The 27,288-nt window shown below is 38.4% G+C and overlaps 1 protein-coding gene and 1 non-coding gene across 2 annotated transcripts in view; one reads left to right on the top strand and one right to left on the bottom strand.

The window, feature by feature from the left end:
• Window positions 1-6,186: 6,186 nt before the first annotated feature.
• Trnar-ucu lies at window positions 6,187-6,260 on the bottom strand. Its single transcript has one exon. It is a non-coding gene; the product is annotated as a tRNA-Arg (tRNA).
• Window positions 6,261-14,320: 8,060 nt separating this feature from the next.
• The window catches only part of LOC120777433 (L-lactate dehydrogenase-like), a 172,968-nt gene continuing 160,000 nt past the window's right edge, over window positions 14,321-27,288 (top strand). Inside the window, exon 1 of the mRNA XM_040108740.1 lies at window positions 14,321-14,822. Within this exon, the coding sequence (XP_039964674.1) occupies window positions 14,431-14,822 (392 nt within the window). The 5' untranslated portion in view covers window positions 14,321-14,430. The remainder of the gene's footprint in view (window positions 14,823-27,288) is intronic.

Raw genomic sequence — 27,288 nt, 5'->3', positions numbered from 1 at the left:
ACCTATGAGAGCTGCCACCAACACGATGTCAAAATCGTGCTTGGCGACTTTAACGCCAGGGAGGAAAAGAAGGTATCTTTGGCGCAACAGTCGGCGAGTTTAGCCTTCACGAGGAAGCATCGCCTAATGGGTTGAGGCTGATCGACTTCGCCGGGGCCCGAAATATGGTTATCTGTAGTACTAGATTCCAGCATAAGGAAACACATCAAGCTACCTGACTGTCTCCGGATCGAAAAGCCTCCAACCAGATCGATTATGTTATGACAGACGGAAGACACGTCTCCAGTGTTTTAGATGTGCGTGCGCTCCGAGGTCCTGACATTGACTCGAACCACTATCTTGTTATAGCCAAGATTCGCACCCGCTCCTGTGCAGCAAAAAATGCACCTCAACAAACACAAGGTTCGACGTAGAGAAGCTGCAATCACAACAGATATCCGAATGATTTTCTACTCGACTCGGGGTTAAAAAGTCTACCGCCGATCTCTTTATATGACTTTCGGTATTCTGTAAAGAAGTTCATATTCACCGTTTTTGTTCAATATTTTGCTTCCATTCTTTCTATCCTCACTGGTTTAAAAGAAGACAACTGAACTTTCCTGAACATAAAAATACGGCGTTTACATCTTGTCGTCTCTAAAACTTCAATTGGTGTATACCAAAACTTATTGGATGGTATACTCTCAAAACTTGCTTATACGAATTGCGCGCATCCAAACGGGTCGTACTAATCTAAGAAAAAACTATCTATCAATTCGTTTTCTGAACGGAATGAATAAGAAGAAGTTCGGATATTATTTAATCCTGAGTGTAATTCCAATATACATTTCTCTTATAATAATTTTCAGCTGAGTTCAATCGGCTTGAAGCATGTTGTGTACGAGGAACTTTGCAGTGTGAACAATATAATTTTGCATAATCTTCTGTTCTGAAACTAAAACTGCCTCGCTGGTTAACACAAAATATTCAAAAATAACAAAATCCCCTTTTCAGAATACAAATGATCTTATCTTACTAAGAAAATTTTAAAATTTCAAATTTCATTTAATTATAAATATTAAACGACCATAAGGAACCAATATTTTAAAACCCATATTTCATTGTTGGTTCTTCAGGTTTTGATTTCATTATATTAATAAAGTGAAGATAAAATTATTGTCATGAAAATTTTCGTGATTTATCTTGAAAACTTTCTTCTAATCCAAAAGAGTTTACAACTTGCATTGTTAACTATTTTCAAAAGAAGAAAGAAAAATTAATAACTATCTGTTTGACTCATCACATTTCAGTGGATTTCTTCATAACTTTTGCAATCGCTTTGTTCTTTCGAAGAAAAGCAGTCAATCACGACAAATAATTTTTCTTACAAAACCACATACATTGAGGTACACAGTCTTATAACAACTCAAATACATATATACATATATATATATATATATATATATATATGTATATATGTATGTATATATGTATTCATGTAATATATACAAACATACCTATATATCTATCTTTGCTCAACAATTATCGCACGCTTCATCACCTAACATGCCTTCATGCTCGCTTACTAACCTGGCTATAATCGAGCTTATCAGCTATGTGATCTACTAAACGTGTCACGCACAATACACTAATCCCGCACTGCGGCCACTCGAAGAATGTATGACAAAAGAAATGACTTGAAAACCAAACAACAACAACAACAACAAACAAAGGTAATTGCAACTGTAACTGAAAGGTTGACAATTGTAAGCGTCAAATGTCAAATTGTAATTAATTTTTGTCATCACAACAAACAAAGCGGGACAACAAGAGAAAGGTTTGAATGCCACAGATTGCGCACACCCACACCATGGAGGTATAGGTACGTAATACGAAAGGAATTGGAAAAGCCAAGCGCTTCGTGCGGTGTGTTGGTGTGCGGCGATTGCAGCAGAAATTGGATTAATTGAAATTCCACAAGCATTTGCGGGTGGCGGAAAACTAATCACGGCGCGCTTAGCATCGGATAAGACGCAACAGTTACAACAAAAGAGTAGCCAACAAACATTATTGGTATACTATGTAAGGCGGCAGCGATGATGGTCTCAGTGGCTCGTTAAAAATCGATCACGCAACGACGGTTGATCGTCAAAGGCTGATATAATTTACGAGCTGCCTTTAAAACTGTCACAACTTGATGTGAGTTTCCACAACAACGCATGAATATGTATGGCTGAGCTTCACGTATAAATATACATTGGTAGATATAATAGAATGTCACCTGTAGGAAATATTTTTGCAATAAAAAACAATAGCGCTAGAAAAGGGAAGCATGGATGGGTCGAAGCTAGAAATGAAGGTTGAAGAAAGAGTTTACTGTAGTGTTTTTGAGGCAACAGTGGCTGTTAATAAGGTGCCAGTAGACGTACTGCTAGGAAGTGCAGCATCTTTCACGGAGGTGAGCATTCATTTCGACAGCAGAGCGGCAATACTGTACGCTCAAAGCTAGGAGTGTCTGCCCACACTTGAAATAGCATTAAGCTATTTCATCAATGAACTCGTTTTGATGATCGGTAATAGTGGAATCAATGGTAACTGCAAAGCCATGAGCTAACCAAAGAACGTGTATTAGAAAGAGAACGTGTTGTATATCCTTGCGTTGTAGCACTAGACCAATGGACCGACTGTACGCTTAACGGGCGGTGGTCGGCCACTCAATCCTGGCCGACCACAATATCCTTTTGGCGTAGAGTAGAACTCTACTACTTCTGAACTACCGGCAAATTTCTTGCTGCCGCAATTGTAAGGTTTCTTACTGGAGATTGTCCAATAGGTATTTATGCGGTAAGGTAAAAAAGTGGTATAGAGGAAAGACCCCTTTGCTTAGCTTTTACATTCAAAAATCTGTTCTATTCGAAATTCGGATCTATCTTATAATCATGCGAAAGTTTTGTCATCCTGTCCTGGAGTAAATACTTACATTTTTCGTGTTTGCTTTCTACAACTCAAAAACTAACGAATACTTTATTCCAAACTAAGAATGAAAATACGATAATTGAATGACCAAATACAAAAAATTCCGAATTCGAGAAAATTTTTTTCGAATCGAATTACGGAATAGGTTCACGGAAGACATAGCCGACATTGAAATGAGCCGTCTCAACAAACGTAATAGGCTCGAAGTGCTTTATCGTCGTGACGAGGGTCTTATGTTCAATGGTTTCAGGTACCCCAACCAACTGGCGTTCTAGGCTGTCCAAGTGAGATCTCACTAAAAATCGATCTTTTGACCTAACCAAAAAAGAACAACAAGGTCTTGGAATTTTTATATGTAAAAAGCTTAATGAAAAAGGTTTAGTCGAAACATGTCGGGCCATATACTTCATAGACTATTCTCTACTTTAATTTTTGATCTTTTATAAATTCTTGATAAAATTTTAACAATATCAAAGACAACCTTTTTTAAGACATTATTTATCTGTTTAAGAGGTTAAGTGGGTCCAGAAATTTCAAACCATGAAATTATGACTTGAACTTGTGGCCTACAGTACACTTAAGGGCACTAAAATCCATATTGAATTAGTAGTAAGAAATGGTGTTTTCTCTGGCGGAACATTTGGAAAAGCTAGTTTCAGCACTTAGCTGTTTGAAAATGCTGATTCAGGAAATTGTCCCAGTTGACCCCATTTACCAATTTCTAGTTTTTTTATACATGCATGTTTAATAAGGTCTGATATATTCGAAATCGATTTCACATTTTTCTTATAACCAGAAAAAACTGTTAAATATAAGCATTCTTTGAACTGAGGACTAGTTAAACTGAACCATAATATTCCTTTTTTATTTATTTTTTAGGTAATGTCATATCAATAATTATATTATATCATCAAGTCCTAAAATATTACTCTTTAGTTACTGAAAGTTAATTTTACTCACAAGATTTTCGTATGCAACCACTTTCCTGCAGGGTACCCAAAGCACTGCCAGTTCTGTATGCATATACTGCCATATAGAAAACTGACATGAATCGCTTACGACAAATGCATAGCCAAAATCGACGTTTCTTGATTGAAGAAAAACAATTTTCAAAATTTTATAATTTTTTGGGTTTATGAGAGAAGAACCGCAAGCGCAACTCACATATAAACGTACATACATACATACATTAGATACGCTGCAATTTTATGCCTTTCCACTATTTGAATGTTTATGATGTTTCAAATTTTTATGCGCCAGAAAACAGAAAACATTAATTGTTGTTGATTTTTACCAGAGATTTATGTGTTACATGCGATAATTAAATGTCACTCAGGTTGTGGGGCTTGCTCGTATTTTGAGGTCATAAATTCTTTAGCACGTTTTTTTTCGAATAATATGTGTTGGAGCCACACTGATGGTTGCGATTACTTTTGAATTCATGAATTTATGAATTTCTGTTTGTTATTTGTTACTATTTTCTATCGTTAACAATAACTCAGTGATTGCATAACATAAGCATACTAATATTACATGAATAGGAAATTTATTGAGTTTATAAAAATATTTGTATTTTTGTGTGTAGTTGTGTACTTGCCTGGATTTGATGACCATATTTCGGTTTTTGGTAGTTTTATAGCTTCTAGGCGCATTATTTATGGCACTTGTGGCATAAAAATCAAAAAGTTTATTTTAGTTTTTAATTGCTTATGGATTCACTGTGAGGATCTTTGTATTTCTATTGCATTTTAATTGACGTTTCGAATGTGAATGTAAACAAGTGATCATGTCAAAAGTTAAGCGATTTTTAATGAAATGGCAAACAAGTGACAAAAAATATAAAAAAAAGAATTACAACTACAGTTGTCAGACTATAGAACTAGGTTAGGATAGGTTAGTCTGTTAAGCCAATGAGCAACGTGTAAATCAGTTTTGGCGCTTAGCGGTTGCAGATAGGGTGCCGTTACATTGTTCGTGGCAAGTAGTCAACCTACAGGATACCAGCCCATGACATGAATTTCAATAGGTTCTTCCCTATTCCATCCCTCACTAACGATACCCTTTTCATTATGCGGGACAAGAGCATAAAAGATTATCTATTTTTTTCCCGCTGTGTTGTGTTTTCTGCAGTATTCTCGATTTGTCAGCTCCATTCTGCGGGCCTGTGCCGCCAACAGAATGTGACTAGTGAGTATTCCAATCATGTTACAAAAGTCCTTTCTATCAAGAGTGGCAGGTACCACCCGAAACCACTCTTGGCAATTTCGTTCACTATCTCATTGCCATCGATGCATTACAGGCTGGTACCGCAGCTTCTCCAATAGCAAAAACCTAAAATGCTATACAGTAGTCCACATTTAATTTCTAAGTTGGCGCCAACCAAACCGCCTTTAACCACTGAGCTATTTCCAAAGCTTCTGTATGTTAATTCTCGTCTCACCGATTTTGCCAATTTATAGATGACAGCGTTAGTACTCATTCAAGGGGCGTCACTGGTGTGGTTTTTAGAACTCTAGTTATACACAGCACAGCCATCCGCTGAACCATTTCCTTTGACTTCCGGTAGCGAACTAGTCAGAAAACCATCGAAAGTTATTGAAGAAATATAGTACAGTTTCGGCGGTGAAGCTATTTTTTTCAATTAAAACACGAAAAGCGGGAGCAAACTCCACAATCAAATGGTTCCTGGGATTCAATCAGGCAGTTGTATATCTGTATTAAACTAAATGGGCTGAAAAATCTACGACTTTTGGTGAAAACTGCAAGCAAACAAAAATATCTCTTTTTATCTCAGAAATCATAGACTTAAACCATATTAGATTTAGCCAAATGATATTTATTCTTGCTGAAGGTAATGATCTCAGCAGAACACTACTTCTTCCGTTTTATGTTGTTGCCAGTGAAAGTCGTTCAGAGTGCCCGAAAACACGACATTCGGCCGACAAGGCTGTATGCAGTAATTTTTAGGTTTCTCCTGCATTATTGATAATGGTAAAACATTTAACAAACATATTACTGTGCGTTATAAAATTAATTAGACGTCGATTTTAAAAATGGAACAAAATTTCGAGCCAAGGACTTTTTATCCCATATACTCCTTTCAAACAATTTGATATAATCGGCATGCCCATCTTACTTCAACTGACTGATAACTAGTTACTCCCTAAGTCTCTTCATTAAATAATTACAGCTTGCAACTAGTCTTACTATAAAATAAAAATAACACTAACATGAGCCCTTGCGGGGATCGAACCCGCGACCTTTGGATTAGAAGTCCAATGTGCTATCCACTGCACCAAAGGGCCGATATAAAATAATTAAATGAATAAGTGAACAAAAGAAATGAAAGTAAACTATTTTTACGAAAAAATATGTTAGAAAACATTACAAAAATTTTGATAAATCGAGTAGAGAACGAAGAAGTTGTAGAAACATAAAACACAAAATTATATTGACACAACTGTTTTAGGATTTAGAAATTGGGCCAAGATGCAAGAAACTATTTGCCTATGTAAGCATATTTGTTGTATTTTCACTTTTTAAAGCAAACATCAAAAAAGTTATTTTGTCACATCTGTCTTTAATAAACTACAGTACGAGCTACGTGTATATTCAACTGTGGAGCATTGGACCCTGAAAAAAAACAATATTAGCTTATGTGCTGTCAAAAATCATGTCACACTTTTTTACCACAACGTTGTGTTCATTAACGTTACAACTTCAAAATGGACATATAGAAATGGCAATAAGTATCCGAGAGGGAGAATAACTCACTGTCGCGAAGTTTGAAGACAATTTTGGAAAGATTTATGCATTCATCCATACAAGAAATTGAATCGACCAAGTACAATTCTGCTCCGATCTCTTGAGTTCACAAAACTGTGGCTTTCCTTCTGTGTATCTCTACAGAATATACAATAGATTGATGGCACTAGACTAGTTTGGTTTTAGGATTGGTAGTATAAACAGTCTTCTACACATGCGAGAAGAAAATCTCTCCATATCAATAGCGGTATGTTGACCACATTAGCGAATATCATCAAACAATAAAGAATAGTCTGAAAGCTGTACCTGATCTGTGTGTATCACTCTTGGTGGCAGAATTCAAAATTGTTGAACTGATCAAGGAACTAGGAGGTTGAAACTTTCGCTTCATAGTTCATCATTATACTAGATCAATTCCATAAGAGTGGAAGATGGCAATATTGAGTACTAAGCATATTTTGTAATCCATCTTGAAGTATAACTTATCAAATGGACAATAATAAGCCATTTCGAAACTGCCGAATAATATCATTATCAGGCCTTCAGTTTTGTAAATCTCCATTAAATTTGACAGTGTTCGTGCAGAGCGAAAGCTCTACTGGAATTCACAGATGCCAGGTAAGCTCGAGAAATTCAAATATGTTATCCATGAAAGTTGATGAATCCACAAGAAATTTGACAAATCAATACTTTTGAAGTTTTCTACTCTCAGACAGAGACAGATCTAGGCATAGGTTAGTAAGAACCCTAATATATTGTATTATGAGCAAAGTTTAGAATAACGCCTATAAAGAAGAAGGTTTAGAACATGTAATAAAAATCATAATAAATAAAAAACTACTTTCTTTAGCAGCGGAGAAATCTCAATATGAAATAAAGTAATATTACGCTATATGTTGTAGATGCATATCATATGTTGCAAGCATTTTTATTGGGGGTCAAAGTCAAACTAATCAAATGTGAAACGGTCATGTTATCCACATGCAAGATTTACCATTTTTTCTGTTTTTATTGTACTATATGACTAACTGTGTTCCAACCACATGTATCGACAATCGCTGTGGAGCGCCGAGTCACCCACACGCCAAAGTCAAAGCAAATATTTCGACAATGCAATTTGCAACAATCGGCTGCGATAGGCGATAGAACAAGGGTACGGAAAGCAGCGCGAAGGCAACGGCTAAAAACAAGGTAACACAACAAAAGCGCTGCTGCTTCGGGGTGCAATAACAACAATTACCATAACTGAAAATTGCCAACAAACTGGAAATGTGGCGCGTTGTTGCGACAAAGCAAACACACCATAAAGAATATATTGCTTAGAATTCAATGTCAGCAAATTTCTATCGCCAACGAAATTTCAACAATGTCTGATGGGGCAAACAAGCCTCACACAAATGTACGAGTACATATCAATGTATGTAGGTGCATGGCGAGCGATAACTATGGATTAGCCATGCGCGCCGGTCAGTGCGCTTGCCACCGAAGGCTATATTGTGTATCGTGCGCTGTTGATCACTGCTGGCGAGCGAAGCAAGCGCCCAGCTGAACGCTCGCAGCCGCCACTGTAGTTGTGTGCATGTGTGCGGTTGTGCTTTGTCGATAGATGCTCATGTGCTTATATTATTTGATTATATATGCTTACAGTTGTTATGTTGCAAGTTGAAAATTGGGCGAAAGAAATCGTTGCAACAATTGTTGCAGCTGCGCACATTGCATGCGTCTAACAATTGTCTATTGTTAAATTTAATGGCACCTTAGCATTGGTGTTGTTTTTTGTTATTTGCTGCATATCGATAAATTGGCATTTGTTGGCACTGTCTCAACGGACTGCAGCATGCATATGCATAAACATATTTACATAGTATATGTACGGGTATGTATTGAGTTGGGCGAATAAAGTTTATGGCGAGAAGGTGGGCGAAAAATTACCAACTGATCATGTGATCAAATTGAATGCGCCAGCTCTTGAAGAGCTTTCTTTCCATTTAAATGATCCCTGCAGCAGTGAGTGCGATCCGTGTGCGATTTCTCTGGATGTGTTGTCAATAAATCGGCAGTAGCTGCGGCCCGCTTATTGTTGTAGATATTTAAAAAATTTTATATTTTGAAGCATAGATCTCATTATTTGGTCGTTATAGGCTAGCACACTAATACTCCTTTCAGTAGGTGCTTACCAGCCGCTTTTGCTAGGGTTTTCTTCAAATAGCAGTCAGCATTGAAGATATAAAAACTTTCTATCAGAACTTATTAGCCATTCGATCCTCCAAAATATGTAAATAAAAATTATTTAAATTGGTAAGAATGTATGAAGTTTAGAGTTCATATTCTGGACCTTCGACCTCTTCAACTGATGAAAATACAGTGCAAGAATATGTTACTTGGAAATAGTCAGGCAAGCGTTAAAGAGATGGCAAGGGAGCTCAACATCTCTTGCGAGTTCGTTCAAATGATTTTGGTGCATTTTTGGGTATGTAAGGCGTTCTCGCTCGATAAAGCAGAATTCTTTCAAAAAAAAAGAGTACCATAAACAGGTCTTTTTGCACATATTTGATCGAAAAAAAACAAGCCGAAACCAAAAACATCACGCCAAAGTCGCTCTAAAATCAACGTGATGCCCATTGTTTTTTGCGATGTTCGTGGTTTGGTGCGTCGCGAATTTGTCCCGGAGGGTCTGACTGATGAATAACAAAATATTTTGCGTTTCATCTACAATTTCCGGGTCTTTTTTGTCACAATATAAACTACAAATATCGGGTGATTTTTTTGAGGTTAGGATTTTCATGCATTAGTATTTGACAGATCACGTGGGATTTCAGACATGGTGTCAAAGAGAAAGATGCTCAGTATGCTTTGACATTTCATCATGAATAGACTTACTAACGAGCAACGCTTGCAAATCATTGAATTTTATTACCAAAATCAGTGTTCGGTTCGAAATGTGTTTCGCGCTTTACGTCCGATTTATGGTCTACATAATCGACAAAGTGAGCAAACAATTAATGCGATTGTGACCAAGTTTCGCACTCAGTTTACTTTATTGGACATTAAACCAACCACACGAATGCGTACAGTGCGTACAGAAGAGAATATTGCGTCTGTTTCTGAGAGTGTGGCTGAAGACCGTGAAATGTCGATTCGTCGCCGTTCGCAGCAATTGGGTTTGTGTTATTCGACCACATGGAAGATTTTACGCAAAGATCTTGGTGTAAAACCGTATAAAATACAGCTCGTGCAAGAACTGAAGCCGAACGATCTGCCACAACGTCGAATTTTCAGTGAATGGGCCCTAGAAAAGTTGGCAGAAAATCCGCTTTTTATCGACAAATTTTGTTCAGCGATGAGGCTCATTTCTGGTTGAATGGCTACGTAAATAAGCAAAATTGCCGCATTTGGGGTGAAGAGCAACCAGAAGCCGTTCAAGAACTGCCCATGCATCCCGAAAAATGCACTGTTTGGTGTGGTTTGTACGCTGGTGGAATCATTGGACCGTATTTTTTCAAAGATGCTGTTGGACGCAACGTTACGGTGAATGGCGATCGCTATCGTTCGATGCTAACAAACTTTTGTTGCCAAAAATGGAAGAACTGAACTTGGTTGACATGTGGTTTCAACAAGATGGCGCTACATGCCACACAGCTCGCGATTCTATGGCCATTTTGAGGAAAACTTCGGAGAACAATTCATCTCAAGAAATGGACCCGTAAGTTGGCCACCAAGATCATGCGATTTAACGCCTTTAGACTATTTTTTGTGGGGCTACGTCAAGTCTAAAGTCTACAGAAATAAGCCAGCAACTATTCCAGCTTTGGAAGACAACATTTCCGAAGAAATTCGGGCTATTCCGGCCGAAATGCTCGAAAAAGTTGCCCAAAATTGGACTTTCCGAATGGACCACCTAAGACGCAGCCGCGGTCAACATTTAAATGAAATTATCTTCAAAAAGTAAATGTCATGAACCAATCTAACGTTTCAAATAAAGAACCGATGAGATTTTGCAAATTTTATGCGTTTTTTTTTTAAAAAAGTTATCAAGCTCTTAAAAAATCACCCGATAAAACAAGGTTAGGTTAGTAACACAATTCAATTTATGGATAAGTGGGCTTCACTTGTTAATGAGCTTAACGCCTTCCTGACTACGGTGTTAACTAGGCTATAATTAGTCTATGATGGCTTTCTGTTTCTTCCTGTAGTTATTAAACATTCTCTATACCTAGTACTTCTACTTGATGGTTTACTCCGCAGTCTACTTTCGAACAATCCCTCTGGCAAATCTTAAGTAAAGTTAAGATGAAATAATTCAGTATTAAGAAGGAAAACTATAAAGCGTGGTACGACGTTATTTCAAGTTAGGACTTTCACTAGTAAACATCATTAAACAAATTCAGAATGAATTCTGTTAAAAAATGGAAGTTTTTGGAACTACCAGAAACTCAAAGCCATCACTCTGCTCATCCTATACTTATATCTGTACATATGCTTGAGTATATTATTTGATTATGAGCATACTGTTAATTCCTAAGACATTATTATTTTACTCTATTTATGTTTTAATTTAATGCTTGCCACATGTGGCCCGTAAAGTGGTGTTAATCTAATACTTTAATCATGCTCGAATGTTTACTGTTGACACAAATCGCTGGAGTGGAAATGCGAAAAGTGCAGTATTTACTTTTCACATTGTTGTTGTTGTCGTTTTTAGCGTTCGCCCACAAAACATAAGCAATTCACGCCACGATGCAGCAGATAAGCGCTGAGAAAGAACAGCAGCCGCAACAAGAGCTTTAAACAAACAACAGCAACACACACACACACACAAACCTACTTGCAACAACAGCGGTAGACACATCACCATAGCAACAACAACATCAGCAATAATGTAAAATTTATTGCCAACTTGCGCAAGGACTCAACCCACAGCGGCGGGAGAAAAAATCACACAAAAACCAAACGTGCAACAAAACTAACGAGCCGAAAATGGAGAAATGCCGGAGAGGAGTTAGAAAATGCATGTTTTTCACACGACAAACACGGCAGCAGAACAAAAGCGCAAAAAGGGATAATCAGCAAGTTAACCAAAGCAACAACAGCAGACACACCAGCAACAACAACAACATAAATGCGCATAAAAGTGTATTTGTGGCAACGATAAACTATGCTGAGAAGAGCAAGTTGCTGCTTAATGCCATTTTTGTTGTTGTTGTCGTTTGCTGCAGTTGTAAATAATGTGCGCGCTCATATGAGTTGCTTTATGCGCTGCCATGTGTTGGTGTGTTGCACAGTGCGACGTTGCAATTTGATGCACATGTAAAACGCTTCCTTAAATATTATCACTGCGCGTGTTGCAACCATTTTTGGTCTAACAAACCAAGCAACCAGGCAAGCGACCGACCAACTAACAAACCGCAAAACAAATGAACAAATGCGGTGATTCCGACTACGACAACGGCGGTGACGTCGACAACAGCGTTGTGGATGTGCCGCTGTGGCAAGTTGGCGATTTAGCACCAGTCGGCAACAGGAAGTGTTGCCATGATCACACCTTTCTTGCGGCGATTCCCATTTTTTTTTCTCGCAGCGCATGCAAAGCATTACAAGTGCAACAACGGTATCTAACCACCTATGGCAAAGGCGAGCCAGCCAGCTAGCGAGCGAGCCATGAAAAAAGTGAAGCATCATCCCAAAACGCCGACAGCAATGGCAACAACATGTGGCAAGATATGCACATATGTACCTGTGCTAGCCAAGAACACACAATTAGAAAAGCGTGAAACTGTGGCGTGAAAATTGTGCAATGTTGCACGGAGTCTGTAAACCATGCGATGACACTACCTAAGTTGCAATGCCCGCATGAGCAGGGTGCACGAGTGTGCCCGCCGCCTGTGTGTTTGTGTGCACATTATGCAATTTTCGAGGTTCACGCGTGTGCATAATGAGTAAATTCTTTTCTTCCGGACGCGGTGAAAAATTGGCGAATGTGAGGGAGGAAAGTGGTTAGGATTAAGTAAAGTTTGGCCGAAAGTGAATATTATTTGCTCAAATGGGAATAGCAGGGTTTGCAGGCACTAAGTGTTAAAGCTTAAGCTCAATTTCCTTACGGTTTTCTGTACTCCGATTTTCATAATTATTTTTTAATGGCTAATGTGTATCTCAGGACCAAAACGAGGTCATTGGCTAGGGTGAATAAAGATTTTTTGTGGAACCCCTGCCATAAGACACCAGTTCCTTACAACTAAGTTACTATCGATTGATGATAATCTGAATGAGTGGCGATAAATTCGGTTGGCCATTTTGAGAAGAATTTCTATTGAGGTTTTCAGATCATCAAGGAATCGCATTAATCAAGCATAGAGAAAAAGAAGTGCCCTGTATCAGCTATTCTGATTAAGTTAGATTTCGTAATCCGAATCGTTCGACATGCTACTTCGAACTAATATTCAAGGATTGATACTACTTCAAAAACCTAAAAATATAGTAATATACTTACGAGTATAATATTAGCATACAAGAAACAGCATATGTTGTCATATCGTCAAAGCACCTAGCGCTTGCCACAAATTTGTTGAGGCGTTTCTATATCAATTCCAGCCAATTTTCCGGATTCCTAAAAAGTATGACAACCGAGACGCTTTAACCGTAGTTTGACATAAGCTGGTTAGTTGAGAAGAAATTGCTTATGCGATTCCACCTCGGTTTTTTTCATTCATTGCCAAAAGCAGGTAGTTCAGAGGACTTCTTCTGTTCCATTATAGGCCAAAAAGCATCCACAGAAGTTCGCGGGAGATTTATAGATCCAAAGCTAAAGCACAAAAGGACAGCGGAGTACCTACTCGTTGCCAATCTGATGAAATTGTGATAATAAGCTCATAGGCTTTGCAGTTTGCAGCGATTTCTTTGAGGTCAGACTTCTCGACTTTTCTTAAGTGTTCTGTCAGCGAACACAAAGCCAGAATTCTTACTTTGTATCAGGCTGAGTGTCCCTTCATCAGTACTGGTGACTCACAATCGAACCATTGCATTTTAGAAATGATCCGTAATCTATAAGAGTACCAAAATCTCGGTAAAATTAATGTTGTTTTAATGGTTTTCTTCGAACAAAATTAATTCCACGGGTTAAACCATTAATAAATAATTTTGCTTGGGAAAGCTTCTCGAACAGAACCGTGGAAGAGAGACGGAAGGTGATTTATAAGCTTCTCCCACACGAAAGGATATTACATTCCGTAACCTTTTTTTTGCCGGTTCTGTAGTCCGCCATTAGAAATGAGGGGTTGGCTTTAGTATACCGTCCCAGGATTTCGGGAATAAAATGGGTATGGTCGGATAGAGGAGACTCTTCAGAAAACAAAAAATGAAATGAGAAAGTTCAGTAACAAAAATAGCGGTAAAGACCATATACTGACAGCTAGGGATCGAGAAACTAGACACACAACATGGCAAACACTCATTTCACGAATTCCCACTGCAGCCACAAGAATTGTACTGAAGTAATCATCAAAACCTTTTACGAAAGTAATTATTTGTCAAAAATAAAATTGAAATGAAGCCAAATAATAAGTTGTCAATAAAAAAGTTTAAATTTTTTTAAAAATTCATAGAAGATAAACAGACAGATGTGCAAAAGTTTATTAATACAAATCGTGCAATCGAAATTAAACGTTAAACCTTGTTAATAAAAATTCTAAGCGTTACTTATTTGGCATTAACGTTATGTTGTCTAAATTAAATTTTGTGAAATTCGCTATACGCGGTGTGTTTGCGTTGCGTTGTGCCTCCAGCAGACGCATTTGGTCACCGTCTCCGCTAAATCCGCCGGGCGAATGCAGCATACTGTCGCAGAAACGCCAGTATTCCCAGCGAATGTTCTATCACAATCCAGAGGCGCACGCAACCGGTGCCAAGCGACAGCAATATCTGCTGGAGCAACAGAAGACCACGAAATATCAGCCATTAAAATGTGCGTCTGGCGCTGCGTTAAGCAAACGCACAGCCATACCGTCAATGATAACCCACCAGCGGCATCTCGGCCGAATGCAGATCCTATTGAACGGGCCACGACCAGCCAGCGAGCTGGCATCCAGCAACAGCGTTGACATTTTAAGGTGATACATGCAAATAATTAATAGCATTATAAGATGCACTCACGAAATCGCGCGTGCAACATCTCGTGTCGATGTAATAATTCAGTATGACGATGACAACAGCAACGGCTACGGCCATAACGGGCAAGTGGCAGCAGGCGGCAGCCGGCAGTCAACGTGTACAGCCGTCATTGCCGACACCAATGCGGCGAGCCCATCGCAATCGCACATTTACACCACACTGCAGTACACTTCCTTTGTTGCCGCCTCGCTTCGGCTGTAATTTACGGCTGCAGCAAAAGTTGCAAGCGAAAATGTTGCGTTGCCGTCTGTTGCAATGTTGCATAATAAATGTTGCAATATGCAATGCGCACCATCGCCAAGCAGCAATACACAATTCGCACCGGCTGTGAGTGCCACATGTGCACATGTGTGTATGTGCGCTGACATAGCGTGGCCAGCGCGATGGCCAGTAGTCGTAGACACGGTTGTTATTGCCTTCACCTTTGCTGCTTCGTTGTCTTTTAGCTTATTATGTTGGTATTAACATATAAGTGTATATGTGTGTATGTGTGTAAGGTTGTTGCAACATGATTGCATAATTGTTGCTCTTTCGTAAACTTGCGTTCATGAGGAAGGCCGCTAGGAATGTTGCTCGAAAATTGTAAAAATTATTGTGAAAGGCAGACCCAGACTTCCTTTCCGTTATATTTATGGAGAAGGGACTTAAGATTTAGGTTGAGCTTAGGAAACTCTTCACATTGTAGGACCATTATAAAATAAATCTGACTAAAATGGTTTTCTTTACTTTTTTCGTCTCTATTAGATTGACAGATGGACTTGAAAATAGTGGAACGGATCAAGCTTGAGGCCATTTTCGAAAAGCTGCCACAATGTTCTCCAAATCATAGGCCATCAAAATTCAATCACCAATTATCTATATCTGAGTTAGACCATTTTGATAATGTTTCGACTTAACAGTGTTATTAGATTTTAGTTTTTGAAATTGTTAATACCGTTAATCGTCATTATTTGTAATAAAAATACTTCATATGGTTTCTCATGAATATCTCACCTTGTTTTATTTAGACCCTTTAATCAGAAATTTTAATTGTTTGAACTTCTCTTTGTCTTGCTCTTCCCCCGCTTTCACCGGCGGGCGCTGAATCGGGCACCTTTAAAGCTGAAGTGTTCTTTTCCATCTGGAGTAATATTACCCAGTGAACCACGGGACTCTTACGTTAAAGATCATTGCAATACGGCTGCGGAGGTGTAGGAGAAATATATATTTTTTGGTGGAAATATTAGAGTTTTACATCTCTTCTCTGCTCCAAGCACAAGTTTTTCTCAGAAGAACCTATCTCAGTGTATGGCCCAAGAAATAAGATAGATTCAGTCTAATTTCCAGATATAAATGTTCTAAATGGCACTCTAAGTAGGGGATGAAGGATGTTGTTTGAATTATAGGGGTAAACTTTAGGTTATACTTCATTCGTAACCCCGGTGTCGGTTTCCAAAACATTTTTAGATTTAAATATACCCTTGAAAATAAATTGATTTTCTGTTGATATGTATGTCGTGAAATTGTAACACCGGGTACTATGAGGTGTGTTCACAAAATTACGAGAATTTTCGTTTGAAAAAAAAGCATTCGTCTACATCAATGTTATCGCCTTCGAAATTGTCCCTATTAAGTATTTATGCCCACGCTTCTTCCTATCGTCGAAACACTTCTCAAACTCTATTTTTGGTATAACCTTTAGTTTTTTCAGCGAATTTCATACATGCATCTTGTAAAAGGAAGGTTCTTTGAGGTTCTCTTTATTTTTAGAAATAGCGAAACGTCATTCGGGAAAAGCCTGCCGAATACGAAGGCTGAGACATCATTACACTGTTACTTTTGGCCAATAATTCACGAACTAGCAAAGAAGTGTGAACTTTTAACGAACGAAAATCGGCTTAGTGACTGTTACAGACATTAATGCAATAAATAGAGTAGAAAACAAGTAAGGAAGGGCCAAGTTCGGGTGCAACCGAACACTTTATACTATTGCAATTCGCAAACAATCACAACCAGGGAAATGCCTTAAAGTGTAAAACGTCAACCAGAGGATCGGAATCGAAGCTATTCTAACTCATACATTGACCGACATATTCGGAATATTTATTTCAAGTAAAAGGAGAAAAGATCGCCTATGATCAACAGCGGAAAATAAATTTTGCGGGCTCTAGATCAAATCTAGATCGGCTAGCTATAGTCGAACGTCACTCTCTCGTACTCTTTCTCCTGTTATTTTGTGTCTACCCTTCATAAGTATATCAAATTTCAAAATCTTTGGCGGGGGGGGCGGCTTCCCTGCCTATTGACGATTCTCTATGAGTACTGCTACAAAGAGTTACAAATACTAATCTAACTTAGGAACACGAATAGGTTTTGACAATATCAAAATAACGTACTGAAAATATGGACTCGAAGTGGTCTGATTGAAAACCAAAAAATAATGTTTTAAATCTTTGAGATCCCCAGAAGATATATCATCGAATAAAAAATATCTCAGCAATATCCTAACTAAAAATTGTAAATATTATATCCAGAACTTAAAACATTTGAATCAAAATATTTGACTGTCAGATCTTAGTTTTTAACGGTTCATTCGACGCTTTCTTTTGGAACACCCTTTCTGCAACAATTTTTGCGCTTTCAACATATTTATTTAAATTTTTATAATGCGACATGCGCTACTTGCCAATTGTGTCTGCAACGCGAAGGCACGATACGAGACACTTGCCACATTGAAGACATGCCCAATTGACCGCTCTTCCGGCTGTGGCACTAACACAAAACCCACACACACACACAAAGTCTCGCACTTGTAGCGGCAGGCAAAGTGTCTTCGGTACATTCGTACACATTTCGGTAATTTCATTCAGAAATTCAACGTAGTTACATAATTCAGAAGGTGTTAATGCAAATTTCCAAATATGCTAATGAAGGTGTTGCCGACAACAACAACAACAACACGCCCAACAACAAGCCAGCTTACTTGGCGAGCAACACCATTAGCGTCAACACAACACGGCGAAAAGCCAAATGTGGATAAAACAACAGCAACAACAATAACGATAGCAGCAAGAGTGCATGCCATTATGTGAAATAGTAAAACAGGACGTTAGGCTTAACGCTAAGATGCTACCGTGGGTCCACTGCTTACTCGCCGCCATACACGCCTCAACTTTGTAGTCGAATTATAGCGAGCGGCATGACTTAATGCGATTTAAAAGCAACGAGCTGCGCGGCATGTGCATGCGTGGGGGTGTGTGGCGCGGCCAAATGATGTGCGCTTGTTTGTGCCGGCCGAACAGCGTATTCGTGATTTAGTACAACAGCGTGAAGGCAATAACAACAGCAAATGTAATGCAAATTTGAAGGGGAAAAATGGGAAATTGAAAAATTGAAATTTCTCAATGCAAATGCGGCTGTGTTGGTGCGTTTTGACCTCTCCTGACATTTTCGCCAATTATTTTTTACAAAGCGCACACACACTTGCACATACACACATGCATTTGATTTGATTTTCAATGGTATTTTGAATTTATATTGGAAATTAGACCCCTCTCGAACACGCCTTGCCACTCTAATGCTCTTTGGTTTGGCTTGTCACCTGATTGATTGGCAAGCTTTGCTAAAAATCTAAAAACGAAACGAAACACCACCGGAGGCAGGTAAGTGCCAGCAATTTGTTTTTATTTCGTATACATGTGTATGTGTTTCCATAAATGTGTACGCATTTTGCCAAAATTTATGTTCGCTTTTATTTTTTTGCTCCCGCCTGTATTTTTCACTTTGGCATTTACGACATATGTCAGCGGCGCTGTGATTTATTAACTCTCGCCAAACTTAGGCAATGACATTATTCGGACATTGACGGCATACCGACTGACAGAGCTTCCGACAAACGATTGCCTACACACACAGCCCAGCCAACGGTTGCCCGCCAAAATTACTCGCGTCGAAATTTTGGCCGCACCGCTATTATAGGATCCGGAAAAAAGCACAAACCTCATTATATTAGCGGCATCAATGCAACAGCATCAAGACGACATAATGTGCACCATGCACTATGCCAATGCGTCTTCCAGGCATTAATAAATTTTGTCATCAGAACGGGCAGCCATAAGGCAGCCACGACGCAAAAAATGTTTCGGAAACCGAACGAAATACGCATAATGAAATAACGTTGTTGGCAAGCATACATATTAACATGACTACAGTGGTGTGGAGTCGAAAATTTTGAGACAATTGTTAGAATGCTGGTAGTGAGAATATGAAAATCCAATACAATAACAAAAACTAAAACATAAAAAAAATATCTGAATCAATAGCTGACATATTTTTAAAATTTGAATACAAAAATTTTAATAATTGAATAAAATTTGTCGTGATGTGTACGCATCCATCCACCATCCATCCACCCATCGAAAAGGGTTGCTTAACTTTATATCTTAACTTGAAACAAAATTTTACCAAATATTATTTTTTCTGCTATCATATACTTGAATTTATTGCTCTTTTCAACATCTGATCAAATTTGACCCGGACTCACATAACATTTTCAATTATTTTACTACAAATTTCGTGTGAAAATAGGTTCCAACCAATGCTTAAACCATAGCCTTGTTGTAAGCATTGATGGCCTGCAGTGCCTTCGAATTTTGTTTTTAATTTTTTCTTTGCATTTTTGAAGCGCTATTTATGTTGCGAGGTCATATTCATAAATCCCACCTTGTCACCAGTAAGAAGGCTTTTGATATATGTAGCATGTTCAGCTATGTTGTCAAGCATCTCTTTTGGGATCGCCACCTAAAACCTCCCAAAAGATTGACAAGCTGCATAACCAAAACATTAACCAAAATCATTCCATAAGAAATATTAGGTACCTCTGTTGTATGTTATCTGTCTGATGTCAATGGGACGAGAGGACAAGTACTGTAATGGACAGAGATGGATGGACGTCTCGAGGAGGTTTTATCAATTCGGTTTGCGAGCGCAGTTTAAATGCACCAGTCCGAGTCAATATTGATCAGCTGGTATACATACGTTATTGAGTAAAATTTGAGTCATGTTTTGTAAAGACTACTTAAATATAATTCTAAACACAAATCGCTTCCCAGCGAAATATGCCGCTGAAAGAATGACAATTTTAATGAAAGTTGAATACCATTTCTCACAGTTTTGTTTTTTGGGAAACAAATAAACCTTTCGAAAATACGTAAAACACCACCTTTGGTATATATATTTTCTAAACCAACTGAATCATTGTATGGAAGTTAATATCTATGAGGTTTATATCTGCCTGCAAATGAGAGAACAAGCTTTTGAGGGTTGCAGGTTCGAAAGGACAGCGCGACAGTACATACTGCGAGTCAAGCTGTACATTTTCAATAAAATTTGTCACGGCTTGTATAATATTAATCTTATTAACATTTATTCTTTTCGAAGAGAAACTTTTATTATTGAACAAACGCAATTAAAAAATCAAAATTCTTTCATTTCCTTAAAGAAAAATTATTCACAATATTTCACTAACTAAACCCACTGTGTGTATTTCACTTCTTACATGCTATAATTGCTACATATAAACATAAATATATATACAACATAAATACATATGTATATGTACTGCACTGATTTCTTGTTCTTTTGCGAACGCTTTCTCTCGCTTTAATAGCTTTTAAGAGTTAATGCATTTTCGAAAAAATATTGATATTTCAAGCAGTGCACTTTTTTCGAATTTTCTTGTGAAAATAGTTGTAGTTTTTGTTGTTTTTGTTAATTATTTTATATTGCAAAAGTATGTATGTCTAATTAAATTTAATGCCACTACCTTTTATTCTCGCATTCCGTTCATTGCCGCCAGCACGACTGATAGTTTTCGCGTCGCGTCGCGCACGAATCGCGACGTACGAATCGCATAAACATACATTTAAGTAGTTAATATTCATGAATTATTGACCAATTTGAGGTAGCTGTCTGTGTGGCTCTTGGCGAAGTTTACTGCGAAATTTTTTCTTATTAATTATCGCATTTCATTCGCCAACTGCCGGAAATGTTATTGCATGTCGGGGGCAGTGTCAAACTGTCAAGCGTGGACAGCTGACATTTTTACAAAAGTGTCATCGCCATCTTTGGCATGTCGATACGTTTGCACGGGTTGGTTAACGGGCAGTATTAAATGTTTCTTTCTTTTTTTGTTTTGAAGTCGAAATGTTGTACGTTTTTGGGGGAAATAAATTTAAATTTCAGAAATGAACTTTTTAATAGGTGAAAAATCAAAATTATACGGAAAATAAAGTGATTTATTTATCTTCGCAGAGTTTGACGAATGAGGTTATCTATTTGATAAGAGTTACGACATGACCTTACCAGTGCATTCGTAGGATTTTTACGAGCTTAACAATATCTATGTTGCTGTAGAGCTCATATAGTTCATAGCTCCATCTGCTACGATATTCATCGATCACACGGACGTTTCCAAAGATCTTGCATAGAGCAGTTCTCACGAATGCTCCAAGTACTTTTTCAGGGCGCCATATGATAGGACATGTGTTATGAAAGATTTTCTTCTCAATTGCCTACCGATCCCAAAGTAATACCTGTCGGTATGAGCAATTCTGCACTTTATAGAATTAGTTTGCATGTCCCACAAATCAAATCAGCTAAGTATAGTCCTTCTAAAACCAATTCATACCATGTCAAAATGTGTGAAATAGAATAGCTAACCCAGAAATCCCTATGCAACGGTTCACCCACTAAATAAAGTAAGGTTTGGAAGACTGTTATTTCACGTCTACTTCTTCTTCTTTACGCGGTTATAGCCGAAGAGATACCAAATGTACCCAGATCCTCTCCACCTGGCCTGTAATATGAAGTCATTCCTCTGTTTCCCTCAGTGGGTAATGCGTCGAATACTCTCAGAGCTGGACTGGTTTCTTCCATTCGGACGATATAACTTAGCCAGCGTAGCCGCTGTCTCTTAATTCGCTGAGCTATATACAATTGTCAAAAATCGCAAAAGGATTTGTAGACTTTGGTCTAATAATCGACCTCTTTCGTAGTTAGCCTCACAAAAAGTGTTGTGTTCTTTTTAGTTGTAAGCTAATAGACTCACTGTGGCGTCAAAGTTTTAACCTTCATGACGCTCTATTTTACCGATAACTTCGACGCCACGCCTATATCTAATAGCACAAATGGAAAAATAACCAGAATTAGAACAAATCCGATCTTCTTTACTAAATACGCATTAAAAGCGCCGCGGTCTCGATTCTCAAACACAAACATGCAACTCAATTCATACATCAGCTTCGCTAATTTACAAAAAACAAGTTCACCCGCCACCCAGCGAGTCTCGCCATGGACGCGACAAAATGATGCAATGTGACTAGTGAAGGCTATTAAGCGCCATGCTAGACTCACAGCTCCACTCGGGCTTATGTGGCCACCTCTTTAAGCCGCTTTGCGTCAGCTGTTCTATACGTGGCCCTTACCTCAGCGACTGGCGCAAATATCCACACGTTTGTTGCACGCTGCTGGAGTTAAGCAAATTTGGTAATTTGCATCAACAACAGCGACGAAATCTGCCGGAGTAATACTGGTAGCAACTGCAGTTGCTGGCAAATAAGAAGCCCAAAAATTTGCAAAAAAAGAGCTCGAAGTGAGTGCAGCATCAAAACACAGCAAAATAGCAACAACAACGTCTAAAGCGGTTTGCAGGACAGAGCGGCGCGGAATGAGTGAGTGGCGAAGTGTGTGGCGGAGTGCGGCAGCAGGCGAACTGGCGATGTACTTTGCTAATTAGATGGCGTGAAATGTGGGTTAAAGCGCTTACGAAAGCAACAACAACAATAACTGCAACAATGTCCGCAGCATTAACGGCAAATACTGGTGTAATAGCACGAACACTAGCAGCTATGATGTTTCTTTGTAGCAAAAACAACACAAAATTCAAACTAAAACAACAACAATTGGCAGCAACAATAACACTGGCACGTAATGCACTTTGGCAAGTAATTAATTAAGACAAGAATGAAAACGTGCCAAAAACGCAAAACTTGCGACAAAAGCGCGAACACCAGTCACACAATAACAACAAAAGCAACAGCGGCAACACCAGCCGCAATGCCAAGCAAACATTGTTGCTTACAAATTTGCAACAACAACAGGCGATGGTCTAAAGCGCCAGCCAGCCTGCTGCTGTTGGTGAGTGTGAAAGGTTAAAATCAAGGCGCTGTCGCATGCCACAAGCTGCGCAAAGGTGGCTGTGGCAAGCAAGTCAACGCACACACTCAAACACACGCACATGCGCCGTACGCCGTACGCTGTATGCCTGTGTATGGTGTTAGCTGTCAACGCTCGGTTTAATCTAGTTAATTACCGTTGTGACAGCAATAAACAACAACAATAACAAAAAAGTATTATCCCAACTTTAATAAGCGGCAAGCAGCTGTTGCATGCGGTAAGTGCGCGCCACTGCCACAACTGGCACCAGCGCTAACTAACTGCGCCGCGCAGTACAGCACACACTTGCGTTGCCACACTTCGCCTCAATAAATGCGATAAAATTGAATGAAAAGCGAAATTAATTACACTTCAAAAATGCAACGCTGCTAATTAAGTAGCTGCTACTACGCAGCACTTGCCACAATTTTGCAGGCAGCAGGCGCCAGGCTAATTGTGAGATGCCTAGTTGCCACAAATGCTTCAACAATGAAGTAGCAGCAGCGCGTTTGCAGCAGGCACGTGCATATGTGTGTGTCTGTGTGTGAAAGAAATGCGCACGCTTCACCGCTGTTGTTATTGTTATTGAATAAAAACACATATGCGCGCGTGGACCACCCATGTTGCCACAGCCACCACGGCCAAACAAATTGTTACGAAAACAGTAACAGCTCACTCACACATAATTCCAAAAAGGTTTTATTAATTTTTCTGTCTCCACGCTTTTTGTGGTCTCCATTGTTCTATTGCGCGCGTGTGATACTAAATTCGATTTGGTGGCATGTGTATATGTACCTGCTGTGGCAACCACAACAAATGCTGCGTTCTACCTCAAACTTTATTTTTCCGCTTTTTATTTTGGTTCTAACGTCAACAGCGCCACGCTTAAATCAAACAAAACAGGCCGCAACGACTTGTTGCCACATGCTTTTAAACGTGTGTGTGTATGTGTGGCATGGCCATTCATACGCTGTAGCGCCATGTTCCACACATGTGTGTGTGTGTGCGTATTTTATTAAATGTTACCGTTTGTGTGCGGCATTAATTTGTTGATGGACCCATCATTTGACTGGACCACCCAAAGCGTTGCGTTGCGTTAACAATCGCTACAGCGGTGTTGCTTTCCCGATAATACCTTTTATATACACTCGCTCATACATACATACATACATATTTTCCAATAGATATATTTGTCGGTGTTTATAGGGCGTATCTGTCGTGGGTGTGTGCATTTCAGGTTATTTATAGCACAAAGAACTTGCGGGAAGTATCGATTTGTGCCGGCTTTTGAAGTATATTTGTAGGCGTTTAGCACGTTCTAAGTTATTATAAAGGGAGTTTTGTGACGATAAACAATTTTTAATGCAATAAAAGTGGCATATAGCGAATAGAATTTATTGCACGACATCCCTTTATCAGTAAGCGGGTGATTACTTCAATAAAAATTTAAACAGCTCGAGAAAACGATAATTATAAGATATTATTTTAGTTCTAACGAAATATATAAATTTATCGATATATATATGATTATCGATGTATTCGAAAAATCTCCCTATTTGCTCGATTTTATGTGACGTTAAATGAAGTATGCTCGGAAAAATATTTCAACGTATTTTTATTAAGGGGTTATATCCACTTGTGATTTAAAAAAAAAAATAGATTTTTTTCATTTTTTGAATGTACATATATTCAAGAATATTCTCTGAAAATTTCAAATCGATCCGACAATTAGTTTCGGAGATATGAGCGTTCGAAAGCAGCCGTTCCTGAAACTTTAAACGCGTTTATCTCAAAACCGTGTTTTCCGAGTCGCTCAGAAAAATTTCTCCGAAACCGCTAAACCGATCGGTTTGAAATTTTCACACGACGTACTCAGATATATTTTTCAGGTAATGATCGAAGGAAAAAGGTTTTGGACAATAATTTCGATTTTTTAAGCCCCTTTGAAGTGAAAAATTTTCATGAAAAACCGAATTTTTTTTTTGAACAGCCGCCATTTTGTCAAAAATCAAAATTTTGACTAGACCTTCGATCATTACCTGTATTTATTGATCACAAAACTAAATATTTTTGTTTTTTGGTGTTCGGATAATTTGGACCAGAGATATCTTGCTCACCGCCAAGCACTTTTTTTGGACGTCTCTCCGCAGATCATCTACAGGAGCTAAGGGATCCAATATTTTTTTAAATAAACCACTGATTGTTAAAGTACATTAAATTCTGCTTAAGTACATTTTTTCCATTAATGTATAAAATAAAATGCCTCTTTCGAAAAAATTTACAAAAAAACGCGTTTTTTCTGCCTCGCAAGTGGATATAACCCCTTAAGATATCGCAGTCATTGACCGAGATATTCGGCATTATAACAAAGATGCCAGGTTTGGTGTAAGAACTTGATGCACTGGATGCGTAAGAGTCTCCCAATCAGGCTCTTGGAGCTTCTGGTGAGACCATACTATCGTAGTGTATGTTGTGGCTTTGTCTTGATGAAACGGAATTTTTCTTCTATTGGTCAAAGCTGCCGCTTTTTAGTGATTACTTTCTTTAGACGATCCAATTATTGACAGTACAGATCCAAATCAAAATTTGGAGAGCTGCTCCTCTCTTAGTTGATAATTTTCTGCCGATCGCACAAAACATTGTTGTGTATTTTGTCGTTCCTGACAGTCAATACTGACTTGGCCATCGTTTACGCCAGCTTAACGCTTTCGATCACTATTATTTTTGCTTGCTGTCGCTGGAAGTGACCCACTTTTTGTCACCACTAACCTTCCGCTTTAAAAATGGAACGATTATGTTGCGTTTTAGCCGAGATTTTCCGACGAAAGCTCGGTGTAAGAGATTTTTTGCGTTAGTTCTTGTAGCGCTCATGCCTCGAGCAAATTTTTATATCCAGTCTTATTTAACTAGTTCCAAATAATCTTTTGTGCAAATTTTAGCACCTGGACAACGGAAACTGGGTTACATAACGGTTAGCCTTGACCACCTTTATTTTAGCGATATCGGCGGCATTTGGACATCCAGAGCGTAGTGCATATCATCATCATGTCATATTAAAATTAGCGGAACGGAATTTTTCCAGTCACCGAAACTCTTTCCATTAGTAATTTTTGGGATGGCTTTCAACGGGTTTCACAGCGCGGCAATTTCAGTTTGGGAAACAACAAACTTTTACACAAAGCCAAATCGGGTGAATAGGGTGGTTGATCGATGGTACTCATTCCATTTTTGGCTTTAAATTCAGTCACAATAGTGACGCGATGATCCTTGAATTGTTCTTCCACAATTCCGGCCGTTTTCGACGGATGTTCGGACGGACGCCTTAATACAGCCAAATAGAACTCCTTATTGACCGTCTGTCCCTCCAGAACAAATAGAAATTGAAGATGTTGAATGTGTTCCAGAACAAGGCAAGTCTTCAACAATCTCTTGACTGTCTTTGAAGGCTTTGTACCACTCGTAGGCTTTTGTTTTTGACAAAACTTAATCACCGTAAGCCTTTTCCAACATTTGCAACGATTCAGCAAACGAAATTTGGTTACTTTAATTACAACATTAATTTGTTTTGTTTGTTTTGTCACAATGTATAACCATACCCTTATACAACCAGAGATACTTATACTACGGGCAAAATAATTGATTTATTTTTAATAAACCATATTTAGTATAATTAAATCGGATTGGAATTTCTAAAATCTATAAATTATGTTTGTGTCGTTAACGAAAGTTTCGATCCAATTATTTAAATGTTCGGCAATTGGCTATTATCCGACGCGATTGGTTTCAGGTCGACCAATACTTTCAGTACATAGTCAGCCATATGCACTGAGGTTCTCATATTTATTGCTTACCGTTCCAAGCAGGGCTAGAACATCAAAATACTGGTATTTGTCGGATAAAGTATAGTTCTATTCCGGTAGAACCGGCTGTTATTCTTGGTTGAGTGTCCATTTATCCAGAATAGAACTTGACGTACCAAGTATATGTCAGGCATATAAAGAGTTACTGCAGGACACTAACCACCTATTTGCAAAGCCCGCCAAACACACTCACTTAAAAACCCTTTTCCGATGGTTCGACCCCTTTGAAACAGCCTTTAAATGTGCAATAATTGAAGCTCAATTTGTTTGCTGCAAAGGGAGGCTCTAAGAAGAAATTTGTCAGCTGTGTTCAGATTACTTTACAAAATTTGAATATTTCTTTAAGAAAATT

This window comes from Bactrocera tryoni, chromosome 5 (assembly GCF_016617805.1).
Source record: "Bactrocera tryoni isolate S06 chromosome 5, CSIRO_BtryS06_freeze2, whole genome shotgun sequence".
NCBI classification, from domain to species: domain Eukaryota; kingdom Metazoa; phylum Arthropoda; class Insecta; order Diptera; family Tephritidae; genus Bactrocera; species Bactrocera tryoni.
This window is presented reverse-complemented; position numbering and strand designations above follow the sequence as displayed.